The sequence below is a fragment of the Phragmites australis genome, chromosome 5, assembly GCF_958298935.1.
Source record: "Phragmites australis chromosome 5, lpPhrAust1.1, whole genome shotgun sequence".
NCBI classification, from domain to species: domain Eukaryota; kingdom Viridiplantae; phylum Streptophyta; class Magnoliopsida; order Poales; family Poaceae; genus Phragmites; species Phragmites australis.
Window position 1 is genome coordinate 2,685,236 of NC_084925.1, and position 22,185 is coordinate 2,707,420.

The window sequence follows — 22,185 nt, forward strand, 5'->3', positions numbered from 1 at the left end:
GAATTGAGCTCGGAATTGTAGAATTAGAATTAGGTTTTGTCATTTCAGCTGTATGGATGTTTTCTGGAATCAAAAATAGAATTGGAAGTCGATTTTCACGGTATTGGACATCAACTATGATACAATTTGGATCTGAATCAAAGCGAGCAACCCCACCTGTCCTTCGAGTCGAGCTTCACCGACAACTCCCTCACCTCCCTCGCCGGCAACCGCACCCATCCTCCAGCGATTGCCTCGCCGGCTACAAGATCATGTCGCCGTTCTTCTTTTCGGCCTTGTGGTCGTTGCCTCCGTTGCGCAAGTCTAGTGGCGAGAACAAGAAGTGGTCGCGGCCCCACCTCCACCCCGACGCAAACCCTGCACTATAGGAACCTGCGTGTGGAGGGCAAACGCGGAGGTGGCAGCAGCGGAGAATAGAGGAGGAGAAGCGATCGGGAAAGAGTGGATGGTGGGAGCGGAGGAGGATGGCGAAGGAGAGGAGGGCGGAGAAGGGGATGCGAGGGGTGAGAGCCCGGAGCATGACATCAAGGGAGAAGAGAGGGAGGGGAGGGGGCAGGTGACGGAGGAGGCGGAGGATGTGGGCGAGTAGGGAGGCGGTGGAGCAGGCAGAGGCAGTGAGGAGGAGGCTAGCGGGGATGGGGTGGCCGAGGAGGAGGCCGCGATCGAGGAGGAAGGCACGGGAGCGAAGGACGATGGCACAGGTGTTGAGGCCACGGTGGAGGAAGTTGTGGAGGTCATCAGGGTGGGCAGCGACGACGGATTTAGGGGAGGCGGTCGCCATCGTAGAAGACGACAGACGCGAAGACCCTCCTCATTTCCATTTCAACAATTTTCTTACTAACCAAACAAAATATTTGAATTGTAGTCTCATTTCTATTTCCATGTAGATTTGGATTTAAGATCCAATTCAATTCATTCATGTCAATTCTGAGATTCAAATAGAGCCTAGAGAATTTTTATTTTATTTATTTTTCTTTTCTTTTCTTTTTTTTTTGCCATCAGCAAGGCATTCAAAGGAGACGAAGAGAGCCGGATTGCTGACAGCGGTGGAATTTCAAGAGGGGATCAGAAAGATCAGGACGAAGAACACAACTTCGCAGCGCAGGATTCGTCGCCGGTTGGCAAAAACGCAAAGCCGGCGTTCCGAGATAAAGAACGAAGGCAGATAAGCGAAGAAGAGATGCGCAATGCAAAGGAACCCAAGAAACAAAATGAAGACCACATCGAATGGAACAAAGGGCTGGCGCAGAAGCGACGAGCCGAGATGAGATCACAAGAGCTCGATGCCATGCTGAGAAATGGAGTCCGGTGGGGCGATCCCATGGCTCATCTTGCCAAGCGGCCGAAAGACCAAGAATTTCTGGTGGAAAACCTGGGAGATGATGAGACTATGGAAGAATCCGGCTTTATAATTCCACAAGATGTACCTAGTCACTCTTGGATGAAATACGGAGTGGATCCTCCCGCAAATCGTTACGGCGTGAAGCCTTGTCGCTAGTGGGACAGAGTGGATCGCAGCAATGGATTCGAGATTGGTATCGTCAAGATCAAGAACCAGAAGCGAGCGATGAGGAGAGGCCTATCTTTGCAGCTGTTCCGATAACTACTCGAGTAGCCCACGAACTTTGCTGTCTAGATTTGAGGATCAGTGTGGTCTTGCATGGTGCTGAACATTAATTTTTGACTTTTTTCTTTCTTTCTTAAAGATTACTATGATGCTCTGCACCTCACGAGCACTAATCTGTCCCACTCCCGCCTCTACCATCAGGTCGGCCTATCGCCCGCCGGCCTCCCTCTAAGCCTAGCAGCTGACAAATCCTATCTAGGAAACCGCTGCTGCCAATCCCGTCGTGTGTTGCGTATTGTGTGAACACGATCAACTGATCGGATAGTAGAGGACTGAAAATTTATTGGAATTAGCCATACCTTCTATGGGCACATTTGGATTAGAGCTCGCACACTCCCTCCCAAAATATCAGTCGTTTACTGCATGCAGATGTCACACACTAATTTTCAATTTTCATAAATTTCTAAAAATTGCCAAAATTAGATTATAGGTTGGATAATTAGAATAGGAAAAAGCATATTTTCTAAATTCAAATTTGATTTAGGATTATTATTTGTTTGAATGCGTTCATACTGAAAATAGTTATTTAGATTTTATTTTGAGTTGTTGAGTTTCTCTGGTTTTTATTTGTTTTATTCGAGTTCATTTGGAGTTTATTAGAATTCATTTGAGTTGTATTTTATTTCCAAAATATCTAAATGTTTTCATGAGTCAAAATAATTTTGTTGGCTTCTAAATGTTTTCAAAAGCTTGTCGAAATTTTATAGAATTTTTAGGCTTCATTTGATGTTTTAATTAGTTTTCATTTGCTATCTTCCTTTTCTGAAATTCCAAAATAAAATAAAAAGCCTAAACCCTAATCTAATTCCAGTCCAATCCATTTCTTTCCCCTCTCTCTCTTCATGGCCAAACCAGCCTGCTCTTCCTTTCGGTATGGCCTGGCCAAGCTAGACCGGCCTCATCTTCCCCCTCCCGCATGAGCCAGCCGACGCCAGCCCATTCACACTACCTCACCCTCTCTATCCCCCGCCTGGGCCGACCGAATCTAGCATATCACCCCCACAACCCACCTCCCTCCTCCGCTTGGGCCGCCTTGGCCAAATGGCCCAACTCGCCCGTGCCCGAACCTTGATGTCTCCATCTCCGATCCGAAGTACGCCGTGTCGCCTCCATGTCCGAGATGAATCCGTCGCTGCCTTCAACTCTTGTTCATGCACGAGTCCCTCTACCTCACCTATATATAGCGGTCGACCGCGCCTTGTTTTCCATACCCCAAGAACTTAGAGTTCCAAGCCCTAGCGCACCACCATAGAAACCCTAGCTCCCTACCACCAACATCACCATAGCCGCCTCAGTTGTGCTCGTCGCTGACCGAAATCCGTCGTGCATTGCCCCGTTCGAGTCGCCCTTAAGCTTCGCCGTCGCCCATCGGAGCTCGTCACGCTATCGATTTGGTTCCTCAGTCGCCAGAGCTGCCTCTCTGACGAGCTCCTGAGCGCCTCCGTTGCCCCGATCGTCGCCGACCTCCTTCCCGAGTTTCATCACTTGTGGTAAGCCCCAAATCGAGTTCCTCTCATCCTCCTCTTCATGATCTGCTGCTTGTCGTAGCTTGCCATGCATCGGAGTGTCGTTTTGGCGTGTTCTCCGACCGTGCGCCGTCGTGTTCTGCTTGCCACCACCCTCTACCGTCGTGTCGTTAGCCTTTGGTCGCTCCTCCCTCTCTGAGCCATCGGATCTAGAACTAGAGGCCAGCTTAGATTTGATGAATAGCCCTTCCTTGGCCAATCGCAAACCGCCATGTATCCCAAATAATCACAGTCATCACTGTTATACCGCCTTAGCTTGCCACATTAGCGAAGTTGCTGATGTGTCATCCTTGTTAGCTGCCACGTCGGTTGACAAAGTCCAGTCATCATGTCCAATCAATAATTCAAGGTTTTTTAGTACAAAAATAATTCCTAAAATTCCAATAATCAGATAATTTTGTAGAATAGCTTTGAAACTTCAAAGTCTCATATTTTTTTTGTTTTAGCTCTGATCTGAGTGATTCTTGCGTTCAAATTTTTTTAGAAACAATATCTATTTAACCATGCTAGTTTTCGGTAGCAATTCTCATATCTCTATAGTAGTTTTCCCTTATTTAAACATCTAGATCCCTACAACATGAAGATGTTATTTTCATTAGTAAATTTATGGTTGTCATAATGACATATAGGTCATGAACTACATATCGTCGTACCACAAACATGAGTTTATGATATTAAAATAATATATTAATTTGTATGTCACGTATGTTAATGTTTTAGTCAATCTTTTGTATCAATTCATGTGAAATCCTAGATCCTATCGCTTTATCTTGCCTCGTAAGAACTCCAGTCAATTTTGTTCTCTTTACCTAGCCCAATCAAATCTCAGTCCATCATTCTCTTTCTTTTATGTTTGTAATTTGAAGTTTATTCGATGTTGCTTTTGTTTGTCGATAGAATTCGCGATTAGTCAATGACGTATCGAATCTGTTTGAGGGATTTCAAGATCAAAGTTTCGACAACACTAAGCAGCATTGGGCAGTAAAAGATAAGTGTACTTCTTGATTATATTGCTCAATGTTTTAAACTGTTTTATTTTAAAAAATTGCATGTAGTGTTAACTTAATGGGTAGTCACCTACGGTAAGATTTACCTAGATATTCTCTTATCATTTCTTAAAATCTAAATGGTTTATAGTTAGGTGTCTTTCATGGGTAGAGTTGCTTAGCCATGTTGTTAGGATATTGAGAAGTGTAATTAACTTGATTAATAGACTTATGCAAATATGATAATGAATTTGATATAGCTACATGAAATCTTAGGCCTTGAGCAGATAGGTGTTGGTGATGATAATTATGGTTATGTTGTTAGTTTAGTCTTTTCTCAAGTGACATATGTAAGGATCAGTTCTGTCGGTGAATCAGGAACCAGGGGTCCCCGAATCCCGAGGTCGGGTCAGCAATCGGCCACGTGGCGCCCTCCCGCGGGGATCATCTCCGCGAGGTGCGAGAAGACTAAGTCCCGGGAGATGATGCTCGGGGTCATGAACAGTAGTCCCCGAGTACCCGAGTTCCCCGATGATCTGTGAAGACCAAGTGCCAGGAAGAGAGTGCTCGGGGTCATGAACAGTGGCCCCCGAGCACCTAAGTCCCCTGACGATCCGAAAAGCCGAGTACCGGGAAGGGTGTGCTCGGGGCTGCGAACAGTGACCCCTGAGCACACGAGTACCCCGAGGACCCAAGGAAGGTAGTTTCGGGAGAGAGTGCTCGGGGCTGCGAATAGCGACCCCTGAGCACTCGGTTCCCCGAGGATCTGAGCAATCAATTCCGGAAGAGAGTGCTCAGGACCGTGAATAGTGGCCCTCGAGCACTCAATTCCCCGAGGACCAAGAAAGGGCGTTCCCGGGAGAGAGTGCTCGGGGAAGTGAACAGTGACCCCCGAGCACTCGGTTCCCCGACAGCCCAAGAAGTCCTTCGCCGGTGTCCCCCACAGGGGTCCAGCGGTGAGGTGTCAGCCAGTGAAAGGTCCGATGCAGCATTTAAGAGGGTGCGTGGCCTGTCACTTCCAACTGCTCCTGCCACGCTCGGTGTCAGTCCCTGCCACATCCTGGCAGGAGGGCGTGGGGATATTTAATGCACGGGTCCCATCCCGCGTCATCCGGCGCGCCTCAGGATAGCATCGCAAGGCCCAAGGCGCCTCGCCTACCGCCCTGCTGTTTTAGACGAACAAGACCGGGCGGGCATGCCGGGCTGCTCTGTGGCTGCCCGGTGGGCCCTCTTAGCGGCACCCGTTGCCAACGCCATCATGACGACCGAGACCGGGTGGGGGCGTGTTTTCAACCCCCCGTCACTTCACGCAGCAGCACATGATGACTGCCTTTCCATTTATGGCGCCTTGAAACTCGTGCCCTCCCTTTCGGGGCACGCTACCGCCGGCGAGTATTTAAGAGAGCCGGTAGGCACGGACAAGAAGAGACTCGGAGACGGAAGAGAAGAACACTCAGTACAAGTATAGAAGCTGAGAACACTGAAGAACAAGGAATCCGAAGCTCTAGGATAGACAAACATTCTTGTAACCAGCAACATCCCTGAGAAACACTCTCAGTGCATTTATAGCATACACACAGGAGTAGGATGTTACGCTCAGTGCGGTCCGAACCTGTCTAAAAATCCCTCCCAGTGCATTTACTGCATCCTGCATCCGATCATTCCACCTGCCATCGCATTTACGCCCATTTATTTCTCCCGCAAGCAGATTCAGAATCATCCCCCCGGCCGAATCTCAAAGGGGGTCCCTCCGGATCCCTGCTTTAGGAGTTCACCCTCCGACAAGTTCGTAGAGCGACAACCCAAGAAATATCGTAACAACCACGAGCTTTTATAGTGTGCTTAGCTTATTAATTAGTGGATTCTAGTTTGTGTGTGCCAACCGGTAGGAGTGGATGTGTGGGGACGGCTTGTGAGCCAGAACCATTTGCCTAATGGTGGTAGATATGTGGGGAAGTAATTGAAGATCCTGATAACCATCTGACGCAAGAGGAGGCTTTTGGGTTAGAAGAGGATTCTGTAAACCCTGACGGTGAAAGTTCGGCGGGTATACATATATTAGGAGAAACTTTGTAATAACATTATAGTGATATCTTGGTCACACACCTTAGGTAGTGTGATATATGTCTGATCAGCACTAACAGAGTGGAGACTTTAATCACTTACTTGCAGGTGATGAAATCATGACTCATGGGTAGAGTTGGATAACTTATGCAGAGTGTAAAATCTGATATATTAGCCGTCCTTATGGTCATAAGAGATTTGAATCCTAACATGATTAGTTAGTTTGGGTTATGGTTATAGAATAGTTATTGTTTGCAAGGTGATGGGTAGCCTTGAGTGATAGTTATTAGGTCGTTTGAGCTACGTTCACTTAATAGCTGCTTAATGTTTTTGAGTCTGAATATCTTTTCTTTAATTGTATTTATGTAAATATACAATGTGTTAGTTTGTCCTTGATACAAGTCTATATATCATTATTTTTCTATACATTTAATGAGAACGTCATGTGCTCAGACTTGCTATTTTTACTATGTCATGTGATACATGTGGTGTTACTCAATGAGTGAAGATATTGAATACTATTAAGATGAGATTATGATGTTTCAGGAGTGTGTCTCTCGTTCGGTTATCTATAGTGTTACTAGGCACCCGTTCTTCTGTTCTACTGTAGTTATCTACATAAAAGATGATATATGTCAACTGTTGTAAGAGTTAACGTTAATTCTTAAGTATTACTTTTGTTATTTTACCTATAACGAATTTATGTGCGTTAGATATTCTAAGCATACATAAATCGTATCTATTTTGTTAAATCGGGTGTGACATATGTTACGCATTTGTTTTAGCGCCAAACATTGGCTGCCCGCGTATGGTCACGCCTGCGCAAGTCTTTTTTCTCGCCAAACGCGGGCGAAACAACAACGGCAGAATTCTTTGCCAATAATTTGACGAGCCAATATATTGGCGTGGCAGGCGCCGGCGTCAACCAAAGAGGTCCTATATTTTCTTATTGTTGGCTCCTGCTACTACTACCGAACGAATCATCCAAAACATCAGCTAAATATACACGTCGTCTTCTTCTTTTACGTTGCATATAGTGATGGAATTGCATTTCTGGACATCGAGTGGACTTGTCATGCAGATGAAATAAAAGTGGTAAGAAAAATGTTTTACAGAGAAGAATCAATGGATTCATTATTAAACCCCTTATACTTCTTGTATTTTAGTACAATTTTAATCAAGCAAGGAACCTTGCCGGCATGATGAAAGATCCTGTTGATTATAATCAGAGGCTTATTGTCTGTTTGGTTCGCTATCGTATTTTGTCGGATGTTCTCTTACGGTTATTTGATTTGCTACCACAATTTTAGCATGTCTCAGTTTTTCAGCTTTTAATTCTACCAGTCGTAGACTAATTTCTTTGATAAACTTTGTCTAAAGTGTAACGAGCAATTTATTCGTCACACTTTTGATATGATTTTGTTAAAAATAAAGTAATTGATGATAGTGAACTAAACAGATCTTTTAGTCACATGAAGTGGAAAAGCATAGAGTATCCATCGATGTAATAAACTGATGTGCTCCATCACGTTTAAGTTGTACTACTACCATTTTGTGCTCCTTGTGAGGTACAATTTGATTCAGTTTCTACTATTTTTTACTATTTAAAAGTAGAAAGCTAAATCAAATATTCTAGTTTTAAAAATGGTTTCTGAGAAATTAATGACTAGAAGATAGATGTTGATCTAAAGAAGCTTTTATAGTTTCAGAGGAATGATGTTCTAAGTATTATTGTATATATTATAATATTTTTTGCAAAGAATACATCATACATTTTATCCCTATAAAAAACCATTTCAAAAATATCTTTTCAACGGTAGCTTTTAAAAGCAGTTTTTTCTAAAAGTTTCAACCAAACGAAACAGGGTTCAGATTGAATCCATGTTCATGATTGGAATCATGCATGCGCACGCGGAAAGCTTCGTCTCCAGATCGAGCAACTTCGATCGGCGACGCGCGCATGAATTCGTCAACTTAACACGACAGCCATGGCGGCGCCCGGGACGTACGGCGACTCGGTGCACGGCTGCCGATGGAAGCAGCTGCTCTGCCTCTGCGGCTCCAGCAAGATCACCGAGATCTGCCGCGCCAATATCGATCCACGCAAAGAAGTAATCATGATTCATGAGTCACACGACCACGCACCGGATAGATAGAATAGAGATGGCCACAGGCAGGCAGCAGCAGCAGTGTAGGAGTAGCAGCTAGCTGAGCGGCTTGCTGGAGCGCATGCGATGCTGCTGCGTTTGACGGATGTGTCACCGGCACCGGTGGCGCGATGTTTTGTCATTTCAGCGTGCGATTACGTGCGTGCGCTGAGCAAGGACGAGATGGTGATCCGCTTCGGCCGCTGCAAATTAAGCTCGAGCGCGACGCCGACGGGCTGTCTCCCCGACCTGTCCTCGCCGCCCCCTCGGCCGTCGATCGGCCACCAGCGTTCTCCTCGGCGACGTCCAATCTGCCCGCCGGCGACACGGGATGCCAGATCGACGAGGAGGGCAAGGATGGGAGACTTTGGACTAGTCATGTAGTGCCCACTGCCAAGGGAAATGGACACGTCCCGTAATTTTTTTTATCTATCTATCCTATTTAATATTCATATATTTATCGATTATCTTATTAATTTTGTAATATTTTTTATCTATTACTTTAGCATAAATCTCAACAAAAATCGAAGATTGTACTAAGCCATACTTCCGGTACCTGGCTTGCTGCTCTTGCATCGCATGCTCTGTAGAGTGTAGTCCGTAGACTGTACTGCAACGTGTAGTACATGTAGCACGATTCGTGTCTTCAGCTTTGTGAAGCTAGGCCACGTGTTACCCCGCTTTTGTGTTTCCAGGGCTTGCCTTTCAGCTGCAGTGTCTGTGTAGAACTAGAAGCTTGTGATGTTCTACCGTTTGCCACTTGCATAGTTGCGCGCAATGGTCATTTCGTGGTTATAAATATTTGTCGTTTGAATCAAGGTCTGGCTAAATTTTTTAAACTGTAATCAACAATAATTTTTAAAATATTTAGTTTACAAATATAAAAATACACATATATATTTATCTTAAAAAATACTTTCATAATATTATATTATTTAGATATTATAACTATATTCTAATAAAAAAATAGTAGATATCGAAGATCGTGAAAAATTAAAAATATCATGTGTTTTTTTACAAGAGGAAGTACGAGGTATATTCTTTGTACCCGTGCAATTTGGTGGTGCCATTTAGGGTGTCAGCAAAACTTTGTTGCCAAACAGTTACTACTACTGTAACAATCCCTTCTCCGATATGTTGGCCGGGACGCTCGGTCGAAGATTTTTTATGTATTTATAGTGATTTTGTTAATTTTTATTCTCTATATCTTTAATCTTCAATAGGTATGGAGTATCATAAAAACGATTCCATTATAAAAAAAAGATATTTCGCTGTAAAACGACTCTATTTTTTCCTTTCTTTTTCCCTTTTGAGATATGTAGTGCAGGGCGGTGCATGTTTGTTTGGCCTATATATGCTAGTAGAGTTGGTCGTTGGTTGGTTCTATAGGTTAAGGCATAACCCTAGCTACTATCTCCCCATAGAAACCAATCACGACTAAAGATGTAAAAGCCTAAAAAGAAAACACATAAACGAAAAAGTAGGAAATTTACCACCTTAACTAGTAAAGCTATAATCTAAAATAGTAAATTTATATATGTCATATCCTCACAATCTAACTCCTTGTTACCACCATGCAATCAGTCGATCAAACCAGGTGGACAGCAGCCAGTCCATGCATCTGGGTCCCACCTGCAGCGACACAAAAGCCAAGCACCACCAACCCGACCCAGCCACTCCCCCTCGCCACGCTCTATAAAGCCAAGCCATGTCTCCGGGCGGCGTTGCCTCGCTGCGTTTCTTGCAAACCTCGCCGTCGTCTCCACTCCACCACTACTGCAGCCTCCATGGACGCGACAAAGCTCAACCCGGCCGCGGCGCCGTTCCCGTGCCCCTACGCCCTCCACCTCGGCCCGCCGGCGCCTCCTCCGTTCCCGCTCGCCGGCGCCTGCCCGCCGCCGTTCCCCTTCGCCACCTACTACTGCGTCGCCTCTCCCCACGGCCACCTCCGCCTCTGCTTCCCCGTCCGGCCGTCTTCCCAGGTCCTCTGCAAGAGTGCCCCCGCGACGGCGCCGCATGGCCTCCCGCCGCACAAGCTCATGCTCTCCGGCCCCGGTGGAGCGGAGAAGCTGCAGGCTGCGGTCGTGTCCATGAAGGGGATGCAAGAACCTCCAGCCGCCGCCGCGCCTGCCCAGGTGCCGGTGGCGCCGTGCGAGTTGCGGTCGGCGCTGCAGAAGGCAGGGAGGGGCAGGAGCAAGGGCAAGGCGTACCGGAAGGCGGCGGATCCGCACGCGCGCGTCGCCAAGCCGTCGGCGAGGTTGCCGTCGCCTGCGTTCACGACAAGGCCGTTGCCGCGGTGGATGTTGCCGGCGCCGAAACTCGGCTCGTGCACCACCGTCATGGTCCGCAACATCCCTAACAAGCTCAGGTAAGCGATGGAGCGCGCGCACCAGCCGCGTCCCGTTCTTCTTTACCGCAGTAGCCTAGTACTAGCATGCAGCCCGTCCCTCCCTTGCCCCGCTTGTGTAGCAGAGTTCCTGAACCCGTGCGCGCCCTGTGTGTAATGGTGTGTGCAGGGGCGGCGACATGATCAAGCTGCTCGACGATCACTGCGCACGCATGAACAAGGCCGCCGGCGCCGTGATCTCCGCGTACGACGTCGTCTACATGCCGATAGATTTCAGGTGATGAGTGCATACCAGTAGTTAATTACATGCATTTTTTTTGCTGCAAATTACTACCACTACTCTTGAAGCTACATGAAATTAAGCTGTAAGCAAAAGGTTAACTCTGAAGAAAGATGACGCCAGATCAGTGTCTCTTTTCTTTTCTTATTTTGGTACATACATGAACGCATGTCTCACTCGTCCTTGTTCTGGAAAAAGCTAAAGAACAAAGAGACAGAACACCTCAAGAAATTTTGTTGCTAGTGTAGATTAATGACCTGCATTTCTTTTGTGATGAGTTTGGTCTCTGGCCACACGGGTGTAGATCAGTTACTTGCATTTTGATCTTGGTGCAAATTAATACTCGCAATTGTTTAAAGCCACATGAAAGATGTAAGAAAAGGTTGAGGAAAAATGAACTTTTAGAGTCCCTTTCTTTTTCTTTTGTACATACACAAACGCAGGTTTCAGTCGTCCTTCTGAAAAAAGCAAAAGAACAAACAAACAAAAAAACACAAATGGAATTTGGTACTACTATTTTATTTTTGGGAGCAACAAAGTTGATAAAATTTACTACCAGTAGTTGTAAGAAGCAGGTGATATTTTTTTGGTGAAAAATCGGCGGTAAACCCGGTTTTTCGTTTCTACGGGCAGACACCGGTAGAAAAATATATTGTGTTTATCAGTATTTTATTTGAATTTGGTACTACTAGTTTATTTTTGGGAGCAACAAAGTTGATAAAATTTGCTACCATAGTTGTAAGGAGCAGGTGATACTTTTTTTGGCGAAAAATCGGTGGTAAACCCGGTTTTTCGCTTCTACAGGCAAGTACCGGTAGAAAAAAATGTACTGTCTTTATCAGAATTTTATCTTGTATATCTGATATTTTTGGTAAAATCGTGTTTATCAGTGACCTCACATTGTATGAAGTTACCACTGGATAAACTAATGTGATACGGTGTACAATTTTTCCCTTAGCTCTGCCGCGCTCGTTTTTGTAAGAGAATCATTCATGATTAACCGAGTCTATGTCGATGATGGAAACACGCATCAGGCGGCACGGCAACTTCGGCTACGCGTTCGTGAACTTCACCACGGCCGAGGCGGTGCGCGGGCTGTACGACTCCCTGCACTGGTGTGGTTGGAAGGTGTGCGGCTCCAAGAAGGTCATCGAGATCTTCCCCGCGAAGATCCAGGTAAATGCGCACGCAAAGATGCAATCATGAATCGTCATACGACCACAGGAATGCTAGCTATAGCCAGCAGCAAGTAGGAGTAGCATGCAGCCAGTGATGCTGTGATCGATGGAGGTGTCATGGCCTCACCGGTGCATGCTCGATGTGATTGTCATTTCCGAAGGCAAACGTAACGGATCATACGTGCTTGTGCAGGGCAAGGAGGCGCTGGTGAGGCACTTCGGCCGGCTCAAGCTGGAGTGCGGCAACGACGAGTTCCTCCCCGCCGTGTTCTCGCCGCCGCGCGACGGCGAGACTGCCACCGTCACCACGCGCCTCGGCAAGCTGGTCGTGCCCCGTCGTCCTCCGCGACAAGTGACGACGCGCAAGGCTAAGCTAGCTTTTGCTAGCTGGTAGCTAGCACAATGGAGTCAAACGATGCATGCAGCTCGTCGGAGACATGAGTCTCTTGTTCGTGGTAGCGTCGCATGCCTTCCCTTTCTCGCTCCGTGCAACTCATGCATGCACCGGCAGACGAAGAGAGGGGAAGGCTAGGCGACTTTGGACGGTAGCGTAGTGGCAGTGTAGCTTAGCTCTCTGCAGAGTGCAGTCATGCAGTGGTCTGTAGTCATGTCTCGTGTGTGTTCTTGTTGTGTCTTGAGTGAGCTAGGGTAGGCAATGTGTGCGTCCCACTTTCGTGCTTCCAGGGCCGGCCTTTCCTGCTGCATGGGGCCTTGTGGAACTGGTGGAAGCCTGTGATGTTGTAGCATGCAAGGCTGGTTCGTTCCCCGGTGTGTGTCAGTGTGTGCTACACTTGTAGCTACCGGAACGAGAATCTCTGTGCCCGTCCATTTCCGTGGTGCCATCAACGGGGGCAAGCAAAAGCTCGTGGTCAAACAGCTTCTACTTCAGTGAAAACCGACGACTCCTGGCTCGGTCGATCTTATGCTGCAACGACATCTCTTGGGCAGAAGCATGTTTGTCTGTATGCTGGACCCTTTGTTTACTCCAGGTCCAGAGATGTGTGCACATATGACAACCAGGTACACAACAGGAGTGATAAATATAGTGCTAGCTGTAGACTTGTCGATCGATCAGCACTAGTACACGGTGCTACTTAGAACCAATCAGCCTGAACTGATCAAAGGCTTCTTGCATGCACAGGCACAGGCACAAGCTAGCGAGACTCCCTCCTGCCTTGCCTGGTGAAAGTGGCCGGTGCAGAGCAGGTGGAGGCAGCCTTTGATCAGTTCAGGCGCCAGAGCTTCTTTCCCAATGCGGCGGATCAGGGGAGGACGGTTGGTGCTCGACTACTTTGGCCGGGCAGGTGAAAACGAGCCGGCTCCTGCTGTCTGCTCCTGCCCTGGCCCCTGTCCCTGCGTTGCGCTGCATGCAGCTACGGCTGAGCGCGGCCAAAAGGCTACGCGTGCGACGCCTGCCGCGCTTGGGGAGGGAGCGGAGCAGCGGCACGGGAGCAGCGCGTGCTGACGGGCGATTTGCCGGGACACGGTGAGGGATTTCAATTTCGTTCTATATTTTTTTCCACCGGTGAAAATACCGAGATTCGTGAAATTTTCACGTAATTTCTATTATTTTTATCCTCTGCTGTGTAAGTCCCTATGCTAGTAAAAGGAAAATTCAGAATTAAATATTTTATTTCCGTAGGGCGAAATTTTAATCCTTGTCGCACCCGTCTGTAGAGCAGGAGCCTGTCTAGCGCCTACAACGTCTAGTCGTGTACTACTTACTACTAGCCTACTACTAGTAGTAGGAGTATGTGTTATGTATGTCAATGTGTGCATCATGATTCATGAGAGATGGTCAGACGGATGTCTTGTACAGCGTGACATTTGATTGAGCTGTGACTGGACAGCGGGGAGGGAGAGGAGAACAAGGGCTGGTCAGATCGAAACGCTTGTAGCTTGTCGCATTCTTTTTTGCCCCCAGGAAGTGTGCAAAGCCCGCTGCCAGATTGGCCTCGCGACCAGAAACTGCAAGCAGCAGCAGCAGTAGTACGTGGTGTAGCAGCACCGGTACGAGCACAAGGAATGGCCTTTTGGACGGGCGCTCTGGCCGGACCTCGTTCGGATCTTCAGTTGATGGGTGAGCGGTGAGCACGAACAAGCATTTGATTCACCTTTTGGGCCGATCATGTCGAGTTCCGATCGCAGCTCTTCCAAAACGTTTTGCATCTGTCACGGGTCCAATCGATGTGCACCGTTCGGGACCTGTTGATCCGAGCGGATCGCTGGCGTTGCTTCGAGGCACCCGCTGCAGTGCACAGGCTGCTCTCTGACAGCCATGCCTGCCGAGGCTGCCATCCTTGCCGATCGCAATCCCGATCCGCAGTGCACACTGCACCGGCTAATCTAAACACAGCTGATGAAATGGAACCACACCCTCCCAGACTGAAACTTCCTTTTGAGCGTTTCTTTTAGATGAGCTTCTTTTTGAGCTTTGGACTGATTGAAACTTTAGGGTACCAATTGTTGTTCGGGAAAGATAACTCCGAAAGTAGTATGATATACGGTTTATCTCGTTCATCTATCCATTCTATATGATATATATCTATTCGTTGATTCTCTCATTAATCTAAATTTTTTTCATTTATCATTTTAGCATGGATCTCAAGACAAATGAATGATCCTAATAACTCATTCATCTACAGGAGTCGGTGAAATTTTCCCTTTCATTGTTGTTCACATGTTCGAACGTCTCTTTAACATGGTGAACTTTGTCCGGGAGCAGCACTCGTGCCCAATCAGATGGCCATACAAGTGGTATACCAGCTACACGCCACTCCAGAGTTTGCACGCGATACTATTACATTTTTTGGCGCCAAGAAAATGCACATCAGTTAAAGAGAAGCAACGGACCACTGAAAAACTTGGACTGGAACACGCACCAGGGGCAACCAAACCCATGGGGCAGAGGTTCAGAATGAGATGCATCTGCTGCCCAATTCGGATTCGGCAAGCTTGAGATTGTATGCGCAAGAAGAATAAGTATGCATCAGAGAATTATTGCGATCATCCATGAATATTCCATCAAACACTTATCCATGGCAGGTCACCCTATCCAAATGGAAGGGACGAAGTAGCGGAAGCAACGACCAACAAAACATTGCGGTAGTTTAGCCTGAACTTGTGAATTGTGGTGCTCCTGATGTCCCTGACTCATCTTCAGCTGGTGACATAGCACCGATGATGAAGCTTGTAAGATCCCAGTATTTTGCAGCATGCAACTGATGATGTGAATGGTTTCTGGCTATGCCACACAATGCTGCAATGGAGAACAGCAAATTCAGATGCTTTCAGCTGGGCCTGAACATATAATTATGTCACATTAGTGGCAATGTTTCAGTTCAAGAGGCCGTCGATACATACATCATACTATAGAGATACACAAGAACTGGAGAGGTTTTCTCCAGGGATTACATGAGTTATTCACATTATCACATAGTACTACCGAATCTTGAGTGGTAAAAAAGACTTTAAAAAGCCGAAAATTATAAATTTCTATCGAGATAGCAATTCGCAGTAGCATTGCAACCACCGGAACAGCCCAAGAACAGGAAGCGAGCACAATCCGGTACCAGTTGGGCAGCGCTTGCTGCTGGTTGTAGTTGGTTCTCGGAGGCTAGAGGTGGAGCAGCGTGTCGCAGCGCCAGTCCATCTCGTCGGCCTCCGGGTCCGGCGCGTTCAGATCGAAGGGCAGTGGAGCGCGGCGTGGCGGCGCGGCGGCCTCGTCGCAGGCGCCCGACGCGCCGTCCTCGCACAGCACGGACGAGGAGGACCCGCAGTAGCTGCGGCAGTCCTCCTCGGCGGCCGGGGCGGCCCGGATGACCCCGGCCGTGGCGGCGGCAGCGCCCGGTGCGCCGCAGCCGCCGCTCATGGACTCGACGGTGCTGCTGTGGCTAGAGGTCGCTGCGGCGGCTGCAGCCGCGGGCGCCAAAACCGGGGGCGGCGTCGCCGCAGGCGCGGCCGCGGCAGCGGAGGGGAAATTGGTCCGCGCAGCGGCGCCCCGTAGGGACCTGGCTGCGGCGTCGTAGGCGCGGGCCGCGGCCTCGGCGCAGTCGAAGGTGCCGAGCCAGATCGGGGTCTTCCTGGCCGGGTCCCGGATCTCGGCCGCGTACCGCCCCGACGGCCGCCGCCTCACCCCGCGGTACTTCACCTCCGCCCCCTCCGGCACCGGCGCCGGCGGCGGCCTCACCCGCCGCATCGCTTCCTCCACGCGCTCACCTCCTCCCCTCTCCACTCTGCTTTGTCCCCGTCCTCGGCGACTCCGCGTTAGGCCTGGCTCGACTAGCCTTTCGTCCTCCCGTGCGCGCCCCCGCCCCCGCGCCCGCGCCTGTTTGGTCGGCACGGCAGCGGCCCCGCCCGCCTGGCTGGCTGACGCGGCGGGCCCGCCTCGACCAAACAGGCGCGTCAGGCGTCAGGCGTCACCACGTCCACGCCCCGGGGCTCCTCGTGACCGCATCGGGGAAAAAAAAGCTTACATCTTTATCAAAACCGTTCATTATATTAAAATTTATATTAAAAATAGATTAAAAATTATTAAATACTTTATCAAAACCTCACGGTCATGTGTTTTACTCTCCCGCCGCGTGGTGCATTGTGGTGGGGTGTGGCTGGGTGCGGATTTTGTGGCCATCGTGTGTCATGGTATGGTGCGGACGTGCGGTGGGGGGGCTGGTGGCATATTCGCAGTTGCGCTGCTTGTGGTTGTGCCGTCGAGGAACGTGGAAGGGGTCAGAGGAAAACAAACGCTCAGTCGCTAAATCTAGGGTTTTTTTAGACCGGAAAGTAAACTTTATTTTAGTTGATGATCGACGAATATCCAACAACTCAGGTATCTTGAAACACATGAATTTTACATGACTAGCAATCACATACGTGCTACACAAACATAAAATCATTAATATTGTGACAGGTCAAAAAAAATTCACAGGAAAAATAATATTATATCAAATTGACATGACTTTTTAAATTAGCATGTACATTAATTGACTTTTCTAAATTAGTTGCTAATTGATTTGATGGCCAGAAAAGGAAAAAAACGGGGAAGGAAAGAAATATGGCAGGATATTAACTTTAATTGTGAACCGTTTGATCATATAAGTTGTACGAGGAAGATCATCTGGATATGTCACCAATTATATATTTTATAGTAGTATAGACTCAGACGATTCACTTACTGTTTCTGCAAAATTTATAGGTTCTTCGTTTATAAGGTTAAGAGACAGAAAGAGGTCCTACTTGCGCTGGCAAGCACATCTCCGTGTGTACGCAGCCAGCCAGACAAAAGTCTATTCAGGTTGAAACGACTTGCTGAAGCACTCAAACGCGAAACGCGGCTAACTGGAATGCCACAGAGCAGCGCGGCAGTGCTGGTGCATGATGCATCGTGTGCCGCCCTGGGCCAGCAACATCACATGGTTCAAGTTCTCATCGCAGCATGTCGCTTTCTCGCTCGCACCTCACTAAAGGAAAATTGCATCAGAACAAGATCGCAACGGCACTACGGTTTCCTACGCCTACGGCCGCAACACAAAGCCGACGGTGAAACGGAACAGCACATGCACCACGATTCTCTGGATCTTGAGGCATGTTTGGACACGGCATATTTTGTCGCATCATTCAGCCATCAGGTGTCACAGGTAAAGGTAACCTTACAACCGACGAGAGGCCAGTTCAGTTCACTCGTAAGGGTTCCTGAAATTCTTGAGCAGCTCCGGGATGTCGTACGCGAGCATGTCGTCCACGGCCTGAACCATCTTGGGCTTCATCTTCTCGAACTTGTCGATGCTGTACCCAGCCAGCACCTCTTTGAAGTGCTCCACGTCAGGGAAGTCTCCGGCCGGGAGATGATATTCCCTCTGAACCTGTTTTCCACCATGTCGCAAGCATCAGTCATCATGGATTTTGCGCAGAGGACAGAAGAAACATGGGAATAATTTCAATTTAGATGCACGCATACGAAGGTTATGCATAATTGCATTTGATTTGTTTGGCCAAATGCAACGCCCAATAGATTCAAGCGAACGATTATTCCTATTGGAAACAACCTTCTTTTGCTGAAATTAGACCCAGACATTAACGTTCAGGCAATTAAGTTGTCTGTAAGTACCTTTGCAAACTCATCTTCTAAGTTGTCTATGAGTCGCTGTTGAGCCTTAGCTTTCCCCATCATTGTAGGCATCTCCTTCTTGAGATGGCCAATTATGTAAGCATGTATCTTGGCAGCTCGAGCACGCTTAACAAATTCATTGACCTGCAAAAGGACAAAAGGCGGTGGTACTCATTTGAAAAACAAGTACATGAAGAAAGAATTTGGACCAATAAGAAATCCAACTTACCTGACGATCACAAGCCTTCTTAGGAATGTCTTTCAAGTCACAGAGGAGATCGTCTTGCTCTCTCTCAAACAAGTCCTTCCCAATTGGGCCAACAGCTGATTCAATCACTGGTTTATCATTGAAGGACCTGCAAATATTAGTTTGAAAGTGAGGACAATGCAAAATAACAAACCAGCGTTGCATGATTCAGACATTTAGCTTATATACTTTAATGATAGACTGAAAATAATTTGGATAGGACAACCCACTAATAACATTCTGTTTATATATCTTTGACTTCCATCAACATGCATTTTTCTCATCGCACAAGCTCCAGTCTCCAGAAGTAAGATTGCTTAGTAGTAATAGAGAGAAGAGTAATAAAGAATAGACACAAGAAGTTACCCGATATACACGCGCACAACCTCAGGAGTATTTAGCACTTTTCCAAGAGACCACATCAGTGCACCATACACTCTCATAAGCTGTAGCATGATTAAGGGGGGAAATTATTCAGTGCACCACATCAGTGCACCATACCTCAGGAGATTATATTTTTAACAAATAAAACAAAGCATCAACAAAACAGGCCATAAACATTGATTGCAACAGAAACCTCTACCTGCTGAGTGTCAACTTGGTCTGCCTTGTTCAACACTACACGTATTTTGTCATCATGGCCACGTAAAGACGCAATGACACGTTTGAACTCATCACTTATATCAAGCTTGTGAGGGTCAAACAGAAGAAGAATAAGGTCACATTTAGCAGCAAACCATGAAGTTACACCAGTGAAATCATAGCTGCGTTGGGTCCGTTGCTTTTCACCAGAGAGAACTCCAGGAGTGTCTACAAAGGTGATATGCTCTAGCAGCTTCAAAAAAACAAACACAAACATCAGTTTCTGGAATGAATGTATTCAATATGTACCGGTATCACAATGAAAGCTTACTGGGTGTGGCATCTGAGAGCATTCAAACTTTGACAGAAACGCTCCCCCAAATGTTGTAAGACCAGTGAATGGCATGTCGGCTTGAACAGCAATAGTGTTGCCAGGAATAGTCCTTCCATCGGACCCTGACTGATGTGAAACAAAAACATAATCTTAGATGTAAATAGGATAAATTTCCATATACACTAACAGCAGCAGCCAACAGGTAATGCAAACTGATAAGATTTGTAAAAGGTCAGCACTCAGCAGCAAGTCTTGTTTTGAACAACAATAAAATGAATCAAGGAATATCCCATTGGTGTGCAGTCAACTTCAGCCATTTAAGCAAGTTTTGAAGGGGGATAAACAAAACAATAATCCTCTATTTCTCAATATTAAATGTTCATTTCAGCAGGCCAGTTTCATGCTAATCGCTAACCAGAGACACAACCGCAGTTATCAAAATCTTATCACACAATAATGGTGAACATCAACTACATCGGTTTGGCCAATTTAAGAAAACCCCGCAGTTCATATGCTCCAGTATTGACTGTGTCAGATCCTGCATCCAAACTGTTAGTAAATCCAGCATTCATGTTAACATTTACCATGACAACTACGAATCTGTCAGTAGTTGGCTCGGGTCCGACATGAGCTCCTGCGATTGAAAAGGGACAACCAAAGTTACACTCTGATACAATAAGAGGAAATTAAAACCAAAGCGGATGGTATTGCTAAGGCTGAAACTCAAATCTGCTGTATAAGATAAAGCACAGAACCTGGGTAGCTTGTTTGCAGCAGATGCTTAATGAATGTTGTTTTCCCTGTAGAGTATTGACCCAAGAGCATAACCATTGGCTTTGCATCGAAATCACTGCTTGCCTGAAAAATGGTAGACGCAATGCACTGACATGTAAGTAATGACACATTAACATAATCAGCAAGAATGAACTTGAGAACACTGTCACCTATAACTTTCAGCGAAACTAATTTGTGAATGAAGTATTTACCAGTAATGGGGAAGCAAAATCATTGAATCGGTATGCGACTTCAAGAGGCTTCAGTTTTTCGATGTATAGTCTTTTTAAGCCATCAATTACAGAGGTAACGGCAGTCAGAGGCATCTGCACCTGCAAAGTGCCAAATGAAGTACAAAATCAGTCAATTCCTGAACCACAATGCTCCACTTGCCAAAGAGCAAAATGGTTTGTGCCGCAATGAAAAACATGCTGAAAACAAAAGCTCACATATTTCATACAAGATTTACAAATCAACACATTAGTCTGTTACCTTCTGTGCTGATTTTGAACCGAACCAGTGATATATAGAAGGTGCTTGGACCTGAGGGTTGCCTAAAGAACAGATATAAGTAGTGTCAAAACCAATTCATTCACATGGTAAATCAGGAGGGAACAAATTTATTACCATTGTCATTTGGGTGAACTCTCTTCACAACAGCCTTGGATCTCTGACAAGCAATTATCCATCATAGCATCGTAGTGAGAGGGGGCAAATGCATTAGAATGGCACAAAACCTGCAGATTACAGACTTACAGCAACTAGTTCGTCGACACCTTCCATCACAGGCGGATCCATGGTGCTCAGGTCTGCACGAACCACCATAAACAATCGAGTTCAACCATCCACACTCAAATGAACTCACATAATGAAAGAGGGGGGGGGGGGGGAGGTTAAGCTCCGTTCACAGTCCACAACCTTCACGTTTCAGACTGTTCTGGGTGATCTCATCCCCCGCTTGCGCCAGTGACACCAGCTGCGGTTTGCAAATTGGAACAGACCAAGCAATCTGTCAGCAACGCACCAGCGCAACCGCACCATTCATTATCAGAAGCACACACTTCCACTGATGCGTAAGGGGGGACAAACCTGCATTGCGGTGACGAACTCGGCGAATCCGAGGTACCCCTGACGCTTGGAGTCCGCGATCGCCCATACCTTCGCGTGCAAATCCACAACCAGGAAAACATCACTAGCCATTCATCAACAACAACCCAAGACGAGAGCGCCCGAGGAGGAGGAGGAGGCGCCGAGCGGCCCCGCGCTCACCTGCTTGAGATCGGCGCGTGAGAGCCCAGACATGGCGAAGAAGCTGGTGGCGTCGGCGCCCGTGACGCGGCCATCGCCATCTGCACCGAAGTCAACCGCCGGAGCAGTAAGCATCAAACATCCGCGGGTTTCGGAGTGGTGCGGGAACGAGGGCGAGGGCGCCTTACCTGGGTCAGCGAGGGCGAACCACTCGGCGTAGATCCTCTGGTGCTCCTTGGAGCAGCCCACACCGGTGGCGGACCGCGCGATCTCCATCTCCGTCCCCTCTCGCTGCCCAGCCCCAGTGCTCGGCCGCCGCCGCCGCCGCCTGGAGCACGAGCAGCTGCAACAGCACAGGTGAGACAGGAACCTGACGTGCCGCCGCCTCGCTTTGCTTTTCCCCACTCCCTCTAGTCCGCGTTGGACGGGGCGGCATTTTGAAACGGGGGATCCCACTTTACCGACGCCCCCCCTGTACTTTCTTTTAATTTCTTAATAGGGCTGGACGCTCCCTGACGGCCTTGTTAGGGCTAAACCAGTATTCATTTTTTTAAAAAAAATCTGCTTCCACTGTGGTGTGTTGTTTCTCGTTCGACGTATCCCACTGCAGGTGGCATTACCTAGCCTACGACCCTGTTTCGTCTTAAAAGAAAGAAAAGCTAAAGTCCTATTTGATACGGATCTACTATATTCCACACCACCGCATAATCATCCAAGAAATATTTTGCCTTTCACTTTC

General features: G+C 47.4%; 3 protein-coding genes across 3 annotated transcripts; 1 reads left to right on the forward strand and 2 right to left on the reverse strand.

Moving 5' to 3' along the window:
- The first annotated feature begins 10,137 nt into the window (after nucleotides 1–10,137).
- LOC133917315 (protein MEI2-like 7) lies at nucleotides 10,138–12,549 on the forward strand. The gene is made up of 4 exons (XM_062361221.1): nucleotides 10,138–10,718; nucleotides 10,867–10,974; nucleotides 12,012–12,153; nucleotides 12,349–12,549. Exons 1-4 carry the CDS (start codon nucleotides 10,138–10,140, stop codon nucleotides 12,547–12,549), a joined length of 1,032 nt encoding a protein of 343 aa, XP_062217205.1.
- A 2,569-nt stretch (nucleotides 12,550–15,118) lies between these two features.
- Nucleotides 15,119–16,508, reverse strand: LOC133918391 (ethylene-responsive transcription factor 3-like). Its single transcript, XM_062362254.1, has 2 exons — nucleotides 15,728–16,508; nucleotides 15,119–15,414 (listed from the first exon to the last, which is right to left on the reverse strand). Exon 1 carries the CDS (start codon nucleotides 16,351–16,353, stop codon nucleotides 15,772–15,774), a length of 582 nt encoding a protein of 193 aa, XP_062218238.1. The 5' UTR covers nucleotides 16,354–16,508; the 3' UTR covers nucleotides 15,119–15,414; nucleotides 15,728–15,771.
- Nucleotides 16,509–17,252: 744 nt separating this feature from the next.
- On the reverse strand, nucleotides 17,253–21,869 carry LOC133918392 (EH domain-containing protein 1-like). Its single transcript, XM_062362255.1, has 16 exons — nucleotides 21,635–21,869; nucleotides 21,468–21,547; nucleotides 21,288–21,356; nucleotides 21,117–21,174; nucleotides 20,955–21,007; nucleotides 20,826–20,868; nucleotides 20,691–20,752; nucleotides 20,411–20,530; nucleotides 20,180–20,282; nucleotides 20,009–20,058; nucleotides 19,422–19,550; nucleotides 19,092–19,343; nucleotides 18,875–18,954; nucleotides 18,491–18,617; nucleotides 18,262–18,405; nucleotides 17,253–18,016 (listed from the first exon to the last, which is right to left on the reverse strand). Exons 1-16 carry the CDS (start codon nucleotides 21,720–21,722, stop codon nucleotides 17,831–17,833), a joined length of 1,644 nt encoding a protein of 547 aa, XP_062218239.1. The 5' UTR covers nucleotides 21,723–21,869; the 3' UTR covers nucleotides 17,253–17,830.
- Nucleotides 21,870–22,185: the final 316 nt, after the last annotated feature.

Excerpts from the sequence above, each read along its gene's own strand:
- LOC133918391 (XM_062362254.1), bottom strand. The coding sequence starts at position 16,353 with ATGCGGCGGGTGAGGCCGCCGCCGGCGCCGGTGCCGGAGGGGGCGGAG.
- LOC133918392 (XM_062362255.1), bottom strand. The coding sequence starts at position 21,722 with ATGGAGATCGCGCGGTCCGCCACCGGTGTGGGCTGCTCCAAGGAGCAC. Across the intron at positions 21,008-21,116 it reads GAACAGTCTGAAACGTGAAG|ACCTGAGCACCATGGATCCG; the intron begins GTTGTGGACTGT and ends TGGTTCGTGCAG. Across the intron at positions 18,406-18,490 it reads AGAAGGCTTGTGATCGTCAG|GTCAATGAATTTGTTAAGCG; the intron begins GTAAGTTGGATT and ends GTCCTTTTGCAG.
- LOC133917315 (XM_062361221.1), top strand. The coding sequence starts at position 10,138 with ATGGACGCGACAAAGCTCAACCCGGCCGCGGCGCCGTTCCCGTGCCCC. Across the intron at positions 10,975-12,011 it reads TACATGCCGATAGATTTCAG|GCGGCACGGCAACTTCGGCT; the intron begins GTGATGAGTGCA and ends AACACGCATCAG. Across the intron at positions 12,154-12,348 it reads TCTTCCCCGCGAAGATCCAG|GGCAAGGAGGCGCTGGTGAG; the intron begins GTAAATGCGCAC and ends GTGCTTGTGCAG.